The 20,400-nt window shown below is 55.4% G+C and overlaps 1 protein-coding gene across 4 annotated transcripts in view; it reads right to left on the bottom strand.

Annotated features, from left to right (window-relative positions):
* The window catches only part of SLC39A11 (solute carrier family 39 member 11), a 74,060-nt gene that overhangs the window by 36,565 nt on the left and 17,095 nt on the right, over positions 1 to 20,400 (bottom strand). For 3 of the 4 annotated variants that reach the window (XM_021414887.1, XM_021414885.1, XM_021414883.1), the window contains 2 exons: positions 15,599 to 15,757; positions 2,479 to 2,623 (listed from right to left, as the gene is read on the bottom strand). In XM_021414887.1, the coding sequence (XP_021270562.1) occupies positions 2,479 to 2,623; positions 15,599 to 15,757 (304 nt within the window). The remainder of the gene's footprint in view (positions 1 to 2,478; positions 2,624 to 15,598; positions 15,758 to 20,400) is intronic. The other variant, XM_021414884.1, reaches the window with a different exon arrangement.

The raw sequence follows: 20,400 nt of genomic DNA, 5'->3' as shown, positions 1-20,400 counted from the left end.
TTGCCCTCCTGAAAGCCAGCAGAGCTGCTCACACAAACCCTGGTGCCCCCAATTGCAATGGCCCCACGCCGCGGGATGCACGCATCGGCATTTCCTTGGACACAGAACTTCCACCACGACACAGCAATGGGAACGGGCAGAGCAGGAATGAAGGAGGCTGCTTGGGAACGTCGCTGCCCGCCGTCAGGTGAATGGCTCAGCACCAGGACACGGGGCAGGATCAGCACGCCTTGCTGCTCCGTAGCCAGCTCCGCAGGAGCGTGAGTCACGGCTCGGGTTGCAGGGTGCCATGCCCTATGTAAATCCTTTCTGAGAAGCGCCCAAGAACACGGCGCACGTAGCTGCGATGGAAGGGGTCAAACCCGGCCTCCTCACCCCGCAGGAGGGAGCGCAGCCCGCTGTGATCTGCTGGAAGCGTGCCCGTGGTTTGGGAGCCTGCAGAGCCGCGGAGCTGGGATGGCCGCGGGGTGCGGGCAGCAGTCGGGAGGGCTTTGTCTGTGCACAGCAAAGCCAAAAAAAAAAAAAAAAAAAACACCCTCATCCTTATCACAACCTGATCCTAGGGAGGGAGAGAAACAGCTTACCACCGTTCCCCATCCAGAGAAAGCACAGACAAGGCAGATTTGCAGTAACTGAAGCCCAGAGATTATCTCACTCACCAAACACTGAGTCTAGACGCATATTTCTCTGCAGTTCACACAAATCCGCCTATACTCCGCTTCACATCAACATGCAGATACGCACATCTCCCTTCATGCATGCAAGAACCCCCTACCAACTCCCATATGAACTGATTTGGAGCCACATCGATGCCTGCAGCACCTCCAGGGCAGCCCCCGTCCTAGGGACCCCCCGAGCAGCCAGCAGCCGGGTGGGGAGGAACCGGGGCCAGGGTTCCCCATGTCCACAGAGCCCAGCCTGGTGAGTCTGTGCTTTTCAGCACCCTACAGCCAGCAAAGGCAACTGCAGAACAACACAGCGGCGTGCTTTGGGATTTGTTGTTGTTGTTTTCGCAGCTTTAGTGATTTTCAAGCATGTAAATATGAAGGAAGGGTCAATGATTCAACAGCGATTAAGGCTGAAACGTTGCAGCTAGTACACATTAGACTTCCAAAATACCCATTATGTTTCCAAAGCGTTCCCAAGGGCCCAGCCAAGCAATACTCAGGGAGAGCTGCCTCCTCGGAAGGCTCCGTGTACTTTGTGAGCACACCGAGCAGGCGAAAAAAGACAGCAAGAAGCAAACAAAAGAATTAACACCTTGTAGATTCTCAACACCGTTCCCCCAGAGAGAGAGAGAAAAACCACGGAGCCGGATGGAAATTTTCAGTCCTCAAAACCATTTGCACTATCGTTTGCAACTATGAAAGAAGATGAAAACACGAAACCGTAGTGGTTGAAGTCGCTGAAAATCTCCAGGCTACTTCCTCCTCCTCCTTCCTTGGGATGGAGTTTCCACCCCGTTGGGCATCAAACCTCACACAGCAGGCACTGGAGCAGCCCCCAGCACCCACAGCCCGCTGTGCCCAGCATAGGGCTTCCCTCCCTGCCACCCTTTGGGGAAATGCAAGCTGGCATTTCAAATCCTGAAGAACCCGTAGATGTGAAACACTTTATGAAACATGCAATTAAGCAATGTGGTTAAATAACGGAGCCTGGTGTAAGAGGATAGCACTATTCTTCGTGAAAGGGATCGTTCCTTCATCCCAGCCTGCTCCCAATTACAGACGACTAAAGCAGCATTTTACAATATCTCCAAGCAAGAAAAAGCAGAAGGGCAACAAGATTAATTCCCTAAATTACGTTTTCCTTGCCTAGAGAAAGGCTGCAGTGAAGCAGGATGGCAAGCTGTGCTGCTCAGAGGATTTACATAGGGCACAGCACACCCCCCCCCCCACGCACACACCACGGACAGAGGAATCCTGGCGAGGTTCCACCACCCTGAATTGGGAGCTCCTTCCTCAAAAGCTCTCTCAAGGGAAAGAGCTGCCAAGGAGACACTTCACTCCTCGCTTTGGCAGCTGAAATCCTATTAGCCTCCAAAATGAGGAGTGCCGGCACGACTGTGGGTTCTCATCTGTAATTAGGGAGGGCGCCGAGGGTCAGCGGAGCAGGAACCTCCGCGTGGCACCGAGCACCGAGGGCAGGGCAGTGCTCGCTGTGCCCACGCTCGGAGTAAACTCATCTCGGGCTGAGCTGATGATTTCATTTCCCCGGTGAATTAGATCTCTAATTATCAATAATTCATAGCCACGGGCAGACGTGCAAGTGGTTTTGAGAACTGAAGTAGAAACAGAAATAACGATTCTTGGAACGAAAGCCAGCACGGAGACAGACCCGGAGAGGGGGAGAGGAGGCGCGCTTCGCACGCACGTGTCAAAACCAAGCCAATTCCAATCACATACGTTACAGCCTGGGTGCCAGCTTAAGAAGGGCATTCCCAAACGCTCTGCGGGTGGTATATGACAGGATGCTTGCCTGGATGGTGCCCAGCTCTACCTATCCGGATGGACAGCTCGCTCCCGTGCTCCGGCCAGCAGGCAGGATCCTGCTCGCACTTCTCCTTCGCCGCTCGTGGGTCGCAGCTCAAGGCAAACGCCGTGGAGGGGGGCCCGCTGAAACCCTGCAATGCAAGAGGCAAATTTAGGCTTTTCCCACGTCTTCCCCTTGGCTTTCTCCCAGTCCCGTCCTCAGGGACCGTTCAAGCATCTGCGTGGCTGGGAATGCTTGGGAGACAACGAGCTCGGACGTGCCCGGAGGTTGGTGCCCCGCTCCTGCTGACCCCGACGAAAAGTTGGCACTGGGGTCCTGTTTCTTCAGCGTGCGCTGGGTTTGCAAGGGAAATGGTACGTTCCAAATTGAACCCGTTTCCTCAGCATGCAAGTGAGATGTCACGTTCACAACCACCCGGAGTTATTTCCAGAGCCAGATGCCCCAGTGAGGCTCCAGACTCAGCTGGAGTCTATCCCTACAGCATTTGTAATCTCCAAATCCCAGCGTGAGATGGCCAAAACCAACACATCCAGCTACGTGCAAAGTCTGCAGGGAGCCGAGCACACAGCGAGAGGGACCCTGAGCCCTGCCAACCTGGGCAAGGCTCACGCAAACCCGCTGCGATCGGGGACGTGCCAGAGCATCGGCCAAAGGAACCCTAGCAGCCCTGCTTGTGCTCTGAGACACGTGGCACCGAGCTCTGCCCCCAGGCTGCTTGCCCCCCCGCCGAGCCCCACAGTTCCCAGCCAGCTGCAGTGGCACGCACAGGGATGGATGTCACCATGGGCAGGAGCACGGGCTCAGCTCTGGGTTGGTGGCAGCAGAAGGAAGGGACGTGCACCAAACAGCCCGCAGCAGTAACGGGAGCCACGCTGGGTAAGGTCGTGTTAAACAAAAGTAAAGGTTAAAGATGAATAACTCAGTCGTCTCTTCTCCCATCATTTGCATAATATTGTCTGACCTGGGCTATTAATGCTAATCACACACTCGCTGCCGGCCTTCTCTTGCAGTTTAATCAGGGTGCATTCACCTCCTCTAACCCGGCACCTGCAAGCAGCACCGGTGTGTGGGGGGGGGGGTGCTGCTCTGCTTGAGCAGGAACAATTTCTCCTCCAAAACAGCAGCTGGGCACTGGCACAGGCTGCCCAAGGAGCAGGGGGTTCCCATCCCTGGAGACGTTCCAGAACCATGGGGATGTGGCACTGAGGGATGTGGTCAGTGGGCATGGTGGGATGGGTACTGTGGGGCTTGGGGATCTTGGAGGGCTTTTCTAACCTGAATGATCCTATGACAATAAGAAGCAATTTGCAGCAGCACCTGGATGCCTGGTGACCAGGAGACATGCAACAGCTTCAGCAACATAGCATATAACAGGGAGAGAACAAGAATGGAAGTTCGTGGGCTTGCCTTCAGCATGCCCCCCCCGCCCATGCACAGAGCTACCAAAGAGAAACCAACACCCAAACAGCTGCAGCTCAAGTGAAAAAGGTTCCACCAGCACAGCCCTCCCGAGCTCAGACCGTTTGCCTCCGAGCCTGCAGCCCTGCAGAGCAGCTTCCCACAGCTATCTGCTGCACAGCCAATGATTATCAACATGGTACCCGCAGCTCTGCTTCCACGCAAGCGGAGGCAAACTCGAAGGTATTTCAGATGCTGATGGTAAGGTCAGGTCACCTCCCTGCTGGCAGCACAAACACATAACTCTATCAATTGGAAAAAAATATGGGTGACCTTCAGGAAAGCACACCGTTCTTCCAACTGCGATCGCTCTGAGTCATTTCAGTCCGGTCCCTGCATGAGTCCCTTAATTGGAATGTGTCAGTGGGTTAAAAAAGCATTAGAATGAGAAGGGGGAAGTCAACCCACATTAATTAGCTTGTGCCACTAATTAGCGTTAACTGAAATAACCACGGGGGCTGATTACTTCCAAAAGCCCGAATGCAACGGGAGACAGGCACAGGAAGACCCGCAGAGCTGGGAGGAAGCTATTCTGGGCACAGGAGTCCCCGCAGCCCTCACTTCTGTTTGCAGAGCTGCAGCAGAAAAGTCGTTAGGATTTCACGGCCCATTGTGTTCAAAGGAAACACGCATCCTTACAGGCAGCAGAGAACAGTCAATTTCCACCTTTATACACAATGCGCAGCCAAGGAAGGGCCCGGGAGCGTGCAGGGCAGCAGGCAGGGCCAGCAGAAGCTCACACCCTGCAACAGGGAAATCCCATTTGGGGTGTGAAACCCTCACCTGCAGCAGCCACAGCGTGGGGAAGGAGCAGGCTGACAGCAGCAGCACCCACAATCCCAGTCCAGCCCCCCAGAGGGACACACACCACGGATGGGCAGACAGCCCAGGCAGCCCCCGGCCCTGCTGCATGGGATGGACTTTTCTTCTTCCTCCTCGTGTCCTTGCAAGGCAAAAGGATCACGCAGAAGGGATCAGCACACCCGTCCCAGAGCTGCGCGGTGGCTGAAGGAGAGCTCTCACCATGCAGCAGGGTCAGGCCCCGGGCCGCAGTGTTCCCCACGCCGCCGATCTGCTCCCCTGCACAGAACCGAGCGATGCCTTTAAGAAACAATCCGCTCCTTCCCCGCGCGAACAATTAGGGAGAACAAATTAATGAAGAAATCGGGATGACAAAACACGATGCTCCGGCTTGGTGGGGATCAGTCAGCACGGATCCTGAGGGTGCTGCCAACCCCGCTGCCGTGCTGGCTCCTGCCCAGCCCACGCCTGGGCAGCCCCGCAGCAGCTCCACGGACACAGAGCTCCATCCATCAGCCAACGGCAGAAAGCGTTTCAAGGGGGGAAAAAAAAAAGAAAGAGGGGATTTGATGATGCGATTTTAAAACTAAATAAACCTTTCTAACTTGTCCAGGAGCTAACACAGAGGAGAAAATAAAGAGAGGGCAATAAGCGATGTCTTGATGGTGCCCAGAGGCTCTCGGCTCACAATCATTAAAAGAGAGAAAGCAGTGATGGAAAGGAGAGCACCAGGAGGGGCGGGCAGCAGCAAGGACAGGGAGCAGAGCTGTGAGGGACAGGGCAGGACAGCCCCGAGCCCTGCACAGCCCCAGCTCCCAGCACGGCCACACAATCCTGCATTACCGAGGAGAGAGCCAGATTTGTTTTCATATGCAAGCTTATGGGCCTTCAAGTGTTTCAGGTACATCTCGTTTTGCATTTTAATTTGGAGACTGCTAATAACAGACCGGCAATAACGGGCAGGACCAACAGAAAGGCACTTCAAAGCCAATTCTTCTCTGGCTTGCTAATGAGAGCCAGGTCAGCTCTGCTCGCTGAGCTGCAAGACACAGAGGTGCCTCAGGATTTCTCCCACTTCCCCTCGAGGTCAGCTGGCTGAGGTTTCATAAAGCCTGAACCAGAGCAGGCACAACCAGGACAGAAATCAGAGCCACCCACAGAGAGCAACCAGCTGCGCTGCCAGGAGAGCATGAACCATGCTAGAAAAGATGACACGTGGAAAAAATAAATGCATGGGATGCACTGTATCAGCTTGCATGGTCCTAGTGGACACACAAAGACCTTGGGGTCTACAAATCCAGCCCATATCCTAATCCAAACAGCCAGCTCCCAGCTAGACCCTTGCTCCCCATCCCAGCAGAATCATTGGATCGTTAAGGTTGGGAAAGATCTCCAAGATGTTCAAGTCCAACCCCAGCTCACCCCACCGTGCTCACTGACCACATCCCTCAGTGCCACATCCCCACAGTTCTGGAACACCTCCAGGGACAGGTGCCCATTGCTCCCTACTCCCTGGGCAGCCTGTGCCAATGCCCAACTGCTCTTTTGGGGAAGAAATCTTCCCTAACATCCAACCTGAAAGTCCTCTGGTGCAACGTGAGGCCATGACCTCAAAACCTACCCAAGCCCTGGGGCTGAGCTCTGTGCCGGCAGCGGGTGGGGGATTGGGGGATCACCTTTCCCAGGCATCGCAGCACGAGCCCCATGGAAACCCATCAGCACCAACACACCCTGCAAAACGAGAGCAGGGCTGGACCTGAGCACAGCCACATTTTCAGCCTCGAATAAAACAATCAATCTCATAATCATTCCGCTTAGCAAAGCCTTCCCCAGCAGGACCATACCTCTGCCCCACAGCTCTCCCAGGGGGCTCAGCCCACCACCCCCAGCCCCACAGCCTGCACTGGGCTCACCCAAACGCACCCTGGGGCTGGGACAGCCAGCAGGGGGAGGGGGTCCGGGGCTCCCGGTGCCCATGCTGAGCATCTCCCATCTGCCTCCCGCCGCACTGCATCCTCCCACGGCCACGCAGCCCGTAGCTATGGCAGCGGGAATGGGGAAGGGAAGGTTCATCCCTGGATACAAAAAAAAAAAAAAAATCAGCATTTGTTCATCAGGTTTGCTCCAACAGCAAGAAGACAGCAGCAAGCTGGAAGGGCTCTCCTGTTGCAATGCGACAGCAGAACTTCCCCCTAAGAACCGGGAGCAAGGAAGCTTAAGTGAATATTAAGGAAGCCTGGTATCAGTTTATCTGTAACTAATGTAATACTTGGGCAAGTACATTTTATTCACTGCTAATTATCAGCCACTTTGATAACTCATAATTCTTCCAAATTGCAAACAGCAGCTCTAATCACCACTCCCCGCTGATGAGCTGCAAGAATAAATCAATCCTCCTCCCACGTCTCACGGGGGATGGCTTCAGTCCCATGGGGCGACCCGGGCCGGGTGTCCCACGAAGGCACACAAGATGGCAAAACAGATCAAAACCAAACAGAATGTTTTTCTCGTCCGTGTGCTCGGGGCTTTGCCTTTCCAGGAGGGAGCACAAACACCGCAGGAATGTTGTTGGCACCCGCCCTGGGAACCGCGCACGCCATTCCCAAGCCCCCGAGGAATCCCAGGGGGTTTCTTACACAACGTGATGTTTTGTAAAGAGCAATCCTGGAACATGGCAGAGGGGAAGGAAGTTTTTGTAACCTCTGCCATTCCAAAAAACAAGGGCACGCAAATATAGCTTTGCTTTTGTCCCCGCGATCTAGCTGAAAGCAACTTGTTAAACAGACAAGACCACCTCGGCAAAGGAAGATGACAGATTGATGTCACCGACCTCCTTCTCCAAGGGAGCTCGGGGGAACTCTGAACCCCGCCAGCCCATTGCTTGGCAATCAGCTCTGAAGCCCCACGTCCACCCCTGGCAGGCACTGCTGCTGCTGAGCGAGGACAGCAGGCCTAGGGGCGGCAAGACCCAGGAGCGCACGGCTGGGACGCGGCCACCCACCCATCCATCCATCCATCCATCCATCCATCCGTCCGTCCTCAGCTCCTCCAGCTGTGACGAGTTGGAAGAATTCCCCCAGGGACGGCTCTGCCCATCGCCACCACTTGGCGCGGCGGCACGGCGAGATGAGGTTTTAATTGCGAGCAATAAGCCTTTAAACTGCCAAAGGGATTAAGCACAGCTTTCACTCCTCGCGCTTCCCGGAGCCTAGCAGGGAGCAGCTCTGCATCCTGCCCCTCTCGCTGCCTCCTCCTCTCCTTGTGTATTCGGGACGTGGCAGTGTGTATTTTTGCAGCCGCTGTCACGCGAGGCTTTTTGCAACAGGAAGGAAAAAAAAAGCGCAAAGGGGATTTCAATTAACAGCTTGTTTTCACGCCGTGTGCTTCTCAGGAGTGATTTGCTATCAGGGTAGATTGAATTGATGGGGAAAAAAGGAAGAGCAGGCCCAGGAAGGGGTGGCAGAGCGCAGCTCCTCGGCCACAGCCCCTTCCCTTACAGCAGGGCAGCCGAGCCAGCAGCACCAGAGCATCATCCCAAGCCCGAGCCTGCAGCAAACTCACTCCCCAGCTCAAGGTTCTGCTCCTTTTTCTTTCTCCCAGGGCAGATGCAATCTGCTCGAGGTGTCTGCAGGAGGCGAGGGAGCCCTGTGCCTTCCCAACACCCAGCAGGAGAGGCCCTTCCATCTCCCCAGCCTGTCCAATTAGTTCGTTAATTCATTACAAGAGAGAGGCGTAATGAGAGACAAGGCACTTCCTAATTACGGCCAATGAGAAGCTAACCAATTTCTCTTGCTTTGGGAGCGCAAGGCAGCAAGGCTGCCCCAGGGCTGTTCCCACGGGGCACAGCTGGATTTGGGGCACAGCTGGATTTGGGGCTTGCCCTTAACCAGCCACACGAGCTGCACTCATCCTTCGCATTCAAGGACAGTGTGTTCACGTTCTGGATTCCAGCACAGCTTCCAGCAAAGGAACCCGTCCCTGCTGCACCAACACAGAGCAAACCCAGCAGGGTTCAGCCTCTTTCCCCTCCTCGTGCTCCCTGCTGGTAAATAGGGCAGCACCCACGTGCACAGCAGGAGCACAACTCCTCTCCCCGCTTATTCTACCAAAGCCTGCAGAAAACACTCCCTGGGTTTTCACAACTCCGCTCCGTCGGTGGCTGGAAACCTGCACAGTGCTGCTCCCCTCCTGGCTGCATCTCATTCTCCGCAGCCCGAGCATGAAATATCACTTATTTATATGTGCTGCGTTTACCTCACCTACAAAGCCTTGACAGGCCTTAAAATAAAAAACAGCGCGTGTGAAATGTAAACCGAGCACAAGAAGCCTCTCCAGCCCCCAGCTAAGGAAGGGCTCGCGCAGGCAGTTCCTCATTTTGCATTGGCTGCGAAGCCCGAGAGCACCAGATTAACACCACCTCGCTTTCGCTGTCTTGTTGGTAATTAGAGCAGGGCAGGAGGCGGGGAAACGCATCGCAAAGGCTTTCACACCTGAACTGTGACATCCTGAGACAGCACCCGGTGCCCCCCCCCTTTACCCTTTGATAGAGGGGGGAGGGACACCCAGGTGGGCACAGCACCACGAGAGGAGCCTCGGGAATGAATGCAAACCACAAGCCCTCATCACGAGCTGCTCCCCGCCGTGCTGGCTTGTGCAGCAGTGAGGTGTGGGGCTGTGTGTCCCAACACGGGCACCGCTGTCCTCACCAGGAGGCATGAAATCAGCTCCCTGCAGCCCATCCGCAGAGCTGGGTGAGTCACGGCTTACCCCGAGCGAGCGCGGGCTGACATCGTGCTGCATTTACAGGGAGGCAGGCTTCCTCTCCCTGACAGTTCACCACCCAGCCAATTGGAGCCTGGCCCTCTCCTTTCTCTTAATGGCAGGTTTACATTTCGCAGCGGGGGCATTCATTTGGGTGACGCCGGGAACAAATTCTAAGGTGGATTTTAAGATCAAGGAACAGACGAGGAACCACCAATAGCACTCATCGTACCACGGGTGCACAGGGCCTCGTGCAGGTGCCCAAAGTAAGTGCCTAAATACTGCTGGAGCTCATCCCACAGCTGAGGATGCTTCTCCCCACCATGAACTGGCACCATGATCCCTAAACAGGAGCCTCCCCTGAGCCCTCCATTGAATCACTGCATATCCCACATTGGAAGGGACCCGTAGGGATCACTGAGCCCAGGCACAGCAGTGTCCCCACGTGCCGCAGTCCCCGCTGCCACCCCCGCTCAGCCCCACAGCAGCTCAGCCCAGAGGAAAAGCAAAGCAACCAGCAGTGCACGCTCCAGTTCAGTCAGCAAAGAGCTCACACTGCCCAGGATCCAGCAGAGCTGCCCCTGACAGCAACAACCCGCCCCGTTACCATTCAGTTGCTCCTAGCAGGTATGGGGGAGATCTGTTATTCCCATTTACCGTGGTTTTGGTTGGCTTTTTTTTTCCCCCCCTTTCCAAAATGTATTCTCCTTTACAAATCTCAGCCAGCCCCTATGCAGTAACTGAGATGCAGCAGGGCACAGAGCAGCCCCACTCTGCACTGGAGCCTTATCAGCAGGTAACACCCCATGCTCAGGGTAATCAGAGGGAAATGGCTGCATTATCACATGCTCTATGCACAGCATAGAGGCAATGAGGGAGAAGCATGGCTGGCAGTGCTGGAAGCTCACTGAATTAAGCCAGGGTCCCCCAGCCCCAGCTTTTTACAGGACTGTACATCTCCTGCTGGCAGCAGCTCCCACCACTGCAGGGTCCATCTGCCGTCAAAGCACCCAAGAAATATCATTTACTTAAATGGGGGCTTGCCTTGGGGAGCAGGACCTGCAAGACGCTGTCAGAGGAGAACTGGTATCCACCAAGGATCCCATAGGTGGGTTCAGGGAAGGGGAAGGACCTTCCCCATGCTCCCTGCTCCCAGAGGTGGTCGCCTTCCTCAGTGACTGGAGCAGTATTCCTCCTACCAGAGCCAGCAGGACACGGAGCAGACCAAGCAGAAGGGCTGCTCTTGGTTTTCCCCGAAGCAAAGGAAGTCGGATCAAAGCAGGAATGCACAGTCAGGCTGCAGCTCACCAACCCCATCCCTCCAGCTCATCCCGTCCCTGCTGCAAGGCAAGGGCTCCTCTCCTGCAGCCTCTGCACACAGAGGACACGAGCTCAGCCGGGATCTGGAGCAACCCTGAAACCCCAGCAGCGAGCACAGCTCACAGGTACAGATAGAGTTTTGCAACCACGCATTTACAGGCCTGCCAGTTCCCACCTTCTGCTGAACGTTTGGCTGAGCTCTCACCCCCCAGCCTAACAACCAGAGCTCCCCAAGCAGGGGCTGACCACAAAACGAGCTGCTGAGCAGCTCAGATGAAACACATCATCTCCTCTCCACTGCACAACTCCTCCAGTGCCCCAGGAATCAGTCAGTGATCCCCTGCTCCAGGTCCCCACCCAACACAGCTCAGGTCCGTGCTCCCAGGCTCTGGGCAGCTTCAGTGCCATGGCCAAGAACTCAATAAGCCAGAAACCACACAGCATACACACATCCTTCGGTTAACACTCGCAACACAAAGCCTCCACCTCCCACAGCAATGAGGATGTGCAGCTAATTAACTTTCTAGGAGTTGCGGATGAACAGGAAAAAGCACATTAAGAATGGGAACTCGTGACGGGCACATCTCGGGGGAATTAACAAGTTGCATAAGAGGAATTTTTATTCGGTTTATAAATGAACGCTGGCGATGAGCCCCAGCACACCCCTACCATCCCATGGAACAACGAAGCCATCAGCTCTAGCCCACAGGCTATATCACACAGGAGAGCTGCACTGCTGCTGCCTCAAACGTGGGGCTGGGGTTGGCAGAGATTTGGGAAGCAATGCGTACCTCCTCCCAGCACACCCCGAGCCAAACTGCAGATACCATCATTACTACGTGGGACAGGGTCCCTGGGACGTCTGCTTACCGAGTTCTCAAGTCTTTCCCAAGAGCGCTCCCAAAAATAGCCTAAAATCCACTGTGCAATGCGCTCGATCCTAGAATGGATTCTAAAAAAAAGCTCACAAGCATCACTGGTTTTGCTGTGCTCACCCAGACCAGCACACGCTGAGAGACCCCACTACAGGGCTTGGAAATGCACGGGTGAGAGGCAGGAGCACGGCACTGCCCTGCTGCAAGAGGGGTTAACGGGATCTGGGCCCTGCTACACCATGCACACACTCACTCCTCCCTCACTGACCCCAGGCCAAGCTCCTCAGGCTCCAACCTGCTCATCAAGCCATCACACAGCTGCACACAGCAGCCAGAGAACCCCCAGATCAGGTAAGAAATGACACCCAGGTGCTGGGCATGATTCTGCCATGCAGGTCCCCCCCCACAGAGCACCTGCCAACCCAGGAGAAAGGCTTTTAAAAGGCACTTTAGACACTCTGTGCTGTAAATGTGAGGAATGCTCCACCCATCACATGCAGCTTTATTGATTTACTACGCAGTCAGGAAAAAACAAAACAACAAACCCTGAATCTAGCCGGCAAGAAAATAAAAATTTGATCAAGGAGGTATTTCCAGGGCGGAATTACAGCCTCTCTCCACTCATCCTTTACCCAAACACTGCTCCAGCTATGGCTGGGGACCCCCAGCAGCTCCCTGGCAGGGTACCCATGAGCTGCTGCCCACCCCGTGTCCCCTTCACACACCCAGACCCCAGCCTAGCACAGGAGCCTGCCCGATGTTTCCAGCCCCGCAGCCCTTGAGGTAGAGGACACAAAGGTGATTAAGCATCATTATCCTATTTAGCATGATGACCCCAAAGCAGAGAGGATGTCATGCAGCCGGGCAGCGGAAGGAATGAGGTGGTTAATGGGAAGGGCAGACGCACGCGGCACACCGGGGTGACGCAGCCCACAGGGGTCTGAGCCCTGCAGTGATTTATCTTCAGAGGCAGTTTCTCCCCCCTCCCCACCCCGACCTGTACCACCTTCCCTGTTCCACCAGCACCACGTCTTCGCTCGCTCAAAGGAGCCTTTAAAGGGCAGTCATCCAGAAAAGGAAGAAGCAAGGGAGCTCCTGCAAGCCACAGCTCTAACACGGGCTGTGCCCCAAATGCACCCACCTGGACACAAGAGCAGTAATGGGCACTGGAACTGCCTGCAGCCCCTGCCTGAGGCTTGCTGACCCGGCTGTGAGAGGCTGCACAGGGTCCAGCAGCTCAAAGATGAAAGCAAAACGCACGCATGCATTGCAAGGATTTAGGAGCAAAAGCAGCCAGGGAGCGTTTGAAGATCGGGGCAGAACTGGCTGCATCTTTCAGCCTCCTGCAGAATTCCTTCGGGAAGAGTAAGGCCAGAGCAAGAACCCCAGAGTGGAAGCACAGCACAACATCACACACACCAGAAGGCAGCGAAGTCAGCAGAGCTGCAAGACAGATTTGAAGGATGAGAATAATACTCCTTAATTCCAGTGTTCTTACGTGCTACCGTAGACCAAAGGCAGCTACTCGGCCCCAGGGACCCCCTGTGCCGACTGCTGCACCTACACAGAGCTATTATTAAGCAGGTTCTCCTTCAAAGGCCCTGAAGCCTCAGCCCCAGTGCTTTCTGAGCAGAGGGGTGAGCTCCTCGCCCCCACTACCTGCCCCTCAAAACACCACAAAGTGGCTGTAATGTCAGAATTCGGCACAGGATGGAGGAAGCTGCTGCAGCATCACCAGGGTCACAGGAGGGAAGAGGCAGGCAGGTCACTTGGTAGTGGGGTAAGGTATTCCCTGAAGTGACAGCAATATCCTGCTGCAGAACCAGCTCTGCCACTGCCTCCCAAAGCACCAAACCCAGCATACTTGGGGGGGAATGTGACATGGAAGGAGGTGGTCAGTAACATAGAGGAGATGCCCACTGTTAAAGGTTCTGAGGTCTGTTTTGCAAAGGTCACGCTCCCCAAGCACACCCGCACACCCCATTACACCTTGCTGTCCTCTGCCAGCTCTACAGACTCAGCTAAAGGACAAGCAAACACACGAAAGCCTTCCCACAGGGAAGCCGTGAACAATAAAGATGTAATAGATTAAATCTGTCTTTTGTAGGGAATTTAATGACTACAGCTGTTCAGCATCATTAACCACTTTGTCTTGGCTTAACCCCCCCCCCCCCCCCCCCCAGTGCTGCCGCTGAGCAAACAGCCAGGTACCAGCAGAGCTGCTGCTGGCTGCGGGGGGAGCGAGGCTGTGCTCCCCACCTGGGAGCAGCCCTGGGGTGATAAGAAGTCATTAAAAGCTTTTAGGACCCGTTGCTATACAGCACAGCAATGAGGGAGGGGTGCCAGGGACGGGCAGGGCTCTCTGCCAGAGCCACGTATGGAAACAGCTCCTCCTGCCCAGGGCCAGCATGCCCAGCATGGACGTGCCTCTGTCTCCTGATTTCAAGGGGAGGGAGAAAAGAAAAGAGACGTTGACTGATGTAGAAAGAAGCAAAGCTTGGTGAAAGCGAAGAGCTCACAGCAGCACAAAGAGCTGAACTGGAGCAGGAGGCAGCAGCTCCTCTCCCATCGGGACTGGGCTGGATGTTGAGCCCCAACAAGCCCAAGGTGTTTCTAACACGCTTGGCACCGTCCCTGGTCACCGCTCCATCCCGCTCCTTGCAACGCAAGAATTTCACGCCCCAGTGCTCTTCCCCCTCCCCGCACTCCCACTTCCAAATGCACACCAGTGAAAAGCATCAGCCCCTGGGAAGGAGCGGGCTGTGCAACTGTTTGTCTGCTCTGTTGAGAAACACCAGCACCGGGCAGCTGATCAAACACATGGCCCCAGCCAGCACCGTGCAACCACGGCAAACCAGAGCTGGAGACCTCGGGTTGCACAGAGCAGACACAAAAGGCACAGACCTGCAGGTGACTGTCCCCATGCTCTGCACAGCGCTGCTGCTGAGAGGTGCAGAGCAAAGTCACAGAGCCCCAGGGCACAGCACCATTTCTGGGAGCACCAAGAGGCACCATCTGGCACCTGTGACTGTACCCTAGTAGGGGAGGCTCGAAATGCAAGGGCACGGGGAGCACTGACGCAGCTCCCCTGGAAGCTGCAGCCACCAGCCCTGCCACTCCTCACTGGGAACACATCCCAGTGCTCCTCTCCCATCATCACAAATAGCCCTACTTGCACTAAAATAATTAATTTTTTTTTTTTTAAAAGCTATTTGGAAGGTTTTGATAACATCCTTACAGACGAAGCAGCTCGTAGGTTTTCGGCCGTAGGAGTCCAACAGAGCTTCTGATTTATTTATTTTTTAATAAGACTTTTAGACAGTGGGATGGTTCATTCAATTTTGAGATGCTCGGAGGGCTGGCAGCTCTGCAAATTAAACCTCTGGGCCGAAACAGAAGGTCACACCTGAGCTGTTTGCAAAGTGTTGCCAGCGAAAAGAACAAAAGCAGAAGTGCGGAAAATGATGAAAGCAGAAAGAAAAAGGAGCACAGACAGCCTAGAGCTGTGTTCAGCACAGGCAGAGCCACAGAGTCTTGGGGAAAAGAGAGTTCCATTAGATCTCTGATAGAAACCAGTCTGTATCTGGCTTCTGTCACAGCAGAAGCCAAAGGAAGCACAGAGGATGCACGAAGCACATGAGGTTTCGTGGCTTTGGACTGCCAGCAGCATTGCTCCTGCACCCACCCTAAAGCCTGTGGAGAGCAGTGCCCCACTCAGCTCCACGAAGCCCAGGCTGCAGGAAACGGGAACGTTACATTGAGGTTGGGAACACATTTCCATCCCAAACTGCAACACAGAGCACGCCGGCACCAGCTGGGGCTGCAGCACTGGGTCAGCCCCACGGCGTGCAGCAGGCACGGGGCAGGCAGAGCCTCGGGCACACACTTACCAGTGCTGGGATGAGCAGGTCGGCGAAGAAAACAAAAGCTGCTCCCAGAGCAAAGCCCAGGGCCACGGGGAGGAAAGCGAAGGCTCCGAAGCTGCCGGAGTGCTCGGCCATCTCGATAGCTGGGGCCAGGAGGGACCAGTAGGAGGCGGCCAGCATGACCTAGGAGACAGAAGGTGAGCGGTGAGAGCATGGGGAGCACCCTGCTCCGCTCCTATGGGCTGAGAGCCGGAGTCCCCACGGGCACCGATGTGCTCGGCCACACCAGCAGCATGGCCACCATAACCCAGCACCGCCACCAAACCCAGCTCCCTGCCCAAATGCATCACTCGGGGATGGAGAAGGGAGGATTTTCCATCAGTTTGCACCAAGAGTGTTTTTCTTGGCTCAAGTCTAAAGCAGCGAGCGAAGCACGCGAGCTGGTTCGGGGAATTTTCTGGGGAATTTGCACAGCCACAGCAGCCCTTCAGATGGGAGCAGCTGCAGAGCAGGAAAAACTCCCCCATCCCCAGGGAGCACCCGGGTACTGCCCGCTCTGGGCACAGATTCCAGCAGAGCTTTGTGCATTGCCCAGTGCTTAGCAGCAGCATCTGAGAAGGAACTATCCCAGAAAAACAAAATTTGGGACCTGTGGGGTTTTTCCAACCCAGCCCAGAGCAGGTTCTGTTGCTCTGGGTGTTTCCCACATTAGAGAACACAAAGCCAAGCAAGGCAGTGCTTCCACCAGCTTATACTAAAGAACCTATCACCAATGTGTATTTTATCCCCTTATCTCTTCCTCTGCTTTGCTGCATGACGCACCGGGCTGGGTTAATTGGAAATCACCCGCCCAGCCCCAGCAACAAAGCTGCAGCTCACCTGGGACCAACTCTAGGGAGTGACCCCATTGGGATCAGTGATAATTTAGTCTCTATCCAACAAACAGGCTTAATGTGGGGGGGGGAGGGAAGAGAGGTGTGAAGCAGAGCTCCCAAAGGCAGCAGCTGGATGCCCACTGTTCCCATAGCACAGATGGGTCCATGACACTGGGATGAGGGCAGAGACCACGGGGGGAGCAATCTTTCCAGCTGCAGTCCCTCTGGTCTCCATCCCTACCAGCGGGGATGCCTGGGGGCTATTGAGGGATGCTATGGGATGCTGCTCTTCTCCCCACAGACCCCACGGGGTGGATGGGATGCTCAGAGGAGGTCCTGCCCAGCTTACCCCTGCTGTACAGGCATCCTCCTGCAGAAGAGAGGGGTGTAATAAACTACCCTGCTTTAAATCATCTTTAAAGAAGGAGCGAGATGCCTATTGCTGTAAACACCAGTCCCCGAGGGATTGTGTAAATCTCAGCTCTCTATGAGTAAGGAGAAAGCAGGCTGTCATGTCAGACTTAACCACAGCTGTCAAACTTCATATTTCAAATGCCACCTCCTTTAAAAAAAAAAAAAACAACAACAACAACACACCCCAACATGGAAATGCAGGGAAAGGCTTTGCCGAATTATATTGTCATCTTATGTTAAGATATCATTCCCCACGTGAAATCAGAGGGCTGACACAGCTCAGCCTCCAGATCCCATTACCGCTGAAGTCAGCAGCACAGCTCCCCCAGCCTTGCAACACGCAGCCCCCAGAGGGGGGAAGGCACAGCTTTAGGCTGCCCAAACCTCGCCAGCTCAAGGAGCAGTGCTGGGCTGCACCGACTGGCTGGGCTTGCTCAGGAAGGAGAAGGGATTCATTTCTGCGCCCAGGTTGTCAGCATGACAGTGAACCTCTACAGCCACCCTGGATAGAGTGGCTATGGTTTTTCAGCACAAGGGACGTTCAGGTGACCCTCCCAGCCTACTCCCATGGCTGCCAACCCTCTGCCTTTGGCATACAGTGGTTATGGCCGCACAGAGCCCAGGATCCCCCCCCCTTCACACCCCCATAGAGACAGGACACGAACCCCACGGCATCACAGGACAAGAGGTGCCCAAAGCAGAAATAAGAGAATTTGATCTCCCCTTCCAGCGTGTGCCGTGCACTCAAGAGGAAGCCCTGCCCGAGTCCTGCTCGGATCAATAGAGCACGAAGCTATTCCCTCAGAGGACAACTTCTGCACAAAGCCTTCCCACTACATTTGCAGGCAGCACGCAGCGGTCTGCTCGGCTCCGCCAGGATCAGGAGCCCAGTGCTGGGCTGGCACTGGCATGCACTGCTCCTGCCAAACCCTCAGCAGAGCCTTCGTGCTCCGGAGCTGGGCTGCAACAGCACCATAAATCCGCCAGCTTTGGGAAAACAAAGGGCGGATGGGGAGGAGCTGGCCCGCAGAAGGCAGCTGTGCACCCAACGCACCCCCAGGCTGCAGGGAGCCCAGCTCTTCCCTACAGCAATGGGCACATCCACACACAACAGGTCTCCTCAGCCACCAGCCAGGAGCCTGGGCAGGGTGGGTTTGGTTTCATTCCCTCACTTTGCCCCTCTGTAGCAGCGGTGCCACAGGCGCAGGACTCTTCCATAGCTGAGATTCACAAGATTGAGCTCTGAGGAGCACGGGTTCGTGTGGGCTCAGAACCTGATCGCCTCACACCAGAGCAGCCTGGCGCCATGGAAAACGAGTGAACCCAGACCTGTTTCCTCATACTGATGGGAAATAGCCCAAAATGTGCCAGGCTGCAACCACAGGGGACTCAACAGCACTGCCCAGGTACCCACTGGCACCGGCATCTCCATCCAGGGGAGAACTCAGCACCCAAAGTTCCCTGGAACGCTGCAGCCCCCAGCCACGCATTTCCCTTCCCCAGCCCAAGCAGGGTGCCACAGCTGGGCACAGCCACATGATACCACACTCATGTCAAAATTCAAGCCCTCTCCACACACACCGCATCCTCCGCAGGATTGTTCTTGGCATTGTGCTCTTGCGGTGGGAGCACGGCTTCAGAGGAAGCAGCCCCATGAATGGCACACGGATGGGACGACCCAAATAAAGGGAGTTTCCCCCCAAGAAGATGGGAAAGAGAACTGGAAGGCGAGAGACTGGCAGGACACTTCCCCCGTGGGCTTCTGTGCCCGAATTCATTAAGGCTCCAGCAACAAGAACCAGCCTCAGCAGACCCGCGTGAATTACTGATGCTGTTTTAAGCAGCACTGAAAGGGAATATTCAGTGCCAGACTCGTCTGGTGCAGCGCAAAGAGCATGTCTTCATGATTTTTCTGCTTCGCCTGGGACAAAAGAAATCAAACTGCAGCCCAATAAAAGGAACGGCCACGCAGGGAAGGAGGGACTGGCAACGTTCCTATGGGCATCAGCCCCTTGATGTTCGGAGAGCACAGCACCTCCAGGACAAGGCGGAGATAACAGCAAATGTTTTAGGAAAAAAAAAAAAAAAGGTCTTATTGAAGAAGATCAGATTTAAGAGAAAAGCCAGAATTCCACATCAGCTGCCCCAGTAAGCAAAGCCCGGTCTCCATGGAAACGCACCGCCTCTGCGCGCCAAACCCGCTGCTATCCGCGGTTTGCACGGAGGGAACTGAGGCAGACCAACACCCAGGTGCCCCGCAGCTGATGGGGTGGAAGCGGCTGAGCATCCCCTTTGCTGCTGCTCCACGCGTGCCACCCAGCCCAGGCAGCTGCACCGAAGGGGTGAAGTGAACACAGCTCACTTTGCGGCTACGCCCCAGCTCAGGGCATCACGGCAACGTGACCACGGGCCCCAGCCTGCACCCGCTCCCCCAGGGCAGAGGTGGACCTGCAGCTCTCCAGATCCCCACCACGCTGGACCATCCGCCACGAGTCACTTGGGCGTCCCCATCCCTGTTCTCCTGGCTCAGCCAGCGGTGGTAGGGAAGCCTTGAGCTCATTCTAGATATTTCACAGTGAAAGCTCTCCAGACGCATGCAGGGAAATTGTTACCAGCGGGACAACATCACCGCTGTGACCCATCTCACAAGCAAACCTGGCCCAGGAGAGCATCGTGCAGCCCCCAGCAGCCCCCCCTGTGGCTCCGGGGACACTGAGCTGAGCACCCAGGCGGTGCAGTTAGAAGCTGTGCAGCACTCGGGGCGAGGAGGTTTGCTGGCTCCAGCAGAGCGCAGGGGAATGCAGTGGAACCCAGCAGCCCAGATTTCAGAGCTCACACCACAGATAAAGAGAAATTCAGTTCTGTCTCTATTCCAGCGCTCGGAGCCGCAGCCTGTATGTATTGGCAAGAGATTAACATCAAAAGAGACGGCGTTTAGCAGGGATTCCTTACAGCAGGAGAAGTAGTCCCTGATCGCTGTCTGAAGAAACATTTCTTTCGGGGCGGAAAAGAGAGAGAACATAACAAGCAGCTTTCAGAACAGGCTGCTCACATCCTGCTCTCCCTCCCCGCAGCCAGAGGGAACAGAGCACCCACGGACAACCCGCTCTCTTCTGCTGGAGGGGCACCAGCGTGGCCAGGCAGGAGCTCACTGCACTGCCCAGCTGCAAAGAGCAAAGCCTGGGCGGGTTCTGTTACCTGGGGTAACCCCTGCAGGCACAGGGGCAGTTTAAAGGTGCATGGTTGAGCGCAGCCTTCGGAAGGAGGCACTTGGGTCCCTTAGCAGACAAAAGGCAGAGCGCTACGGGCGCATCTGGAACAAATCTAGCAGAAAGGACAAAGTTCCAAGCTCCAGCGCTTTTGCCACGTCAGCGCTGCCCAAGCACTCAGCCCCGGGGTGCAGAGCTGCTCCCAGCAGGTGCAGCGGCACCATCACCTCCTTCCCAAGGGCTGCTGGAGTCGGAGCAGGGCTGCACAGCTCGTGCTTGGCACGGGCAGCTCGCCAGAACCGGCGACCCATAAACAGCCACGAGTCAC

This window comes from Numida meleagris, chromosome 17, assembly GCF_002078875.1.
Source record: "Numida meleagris isolate 19003 breed g44 Domestic line chromosome 17, NumMel1.0, whole genome shotgun sequence".
In the NCBI taxonomy this organism is placed as follows: Eukaryota; Metazoa; Chordata; class Aves; order Galliformes; family Numididae; genus Numida; species Numida meleagris.
The sequence above is the reverse complement of the archived record's forward strand: the minus strand, read 5'-3'. Positions and strand labels throughout refer to the sequence as shown.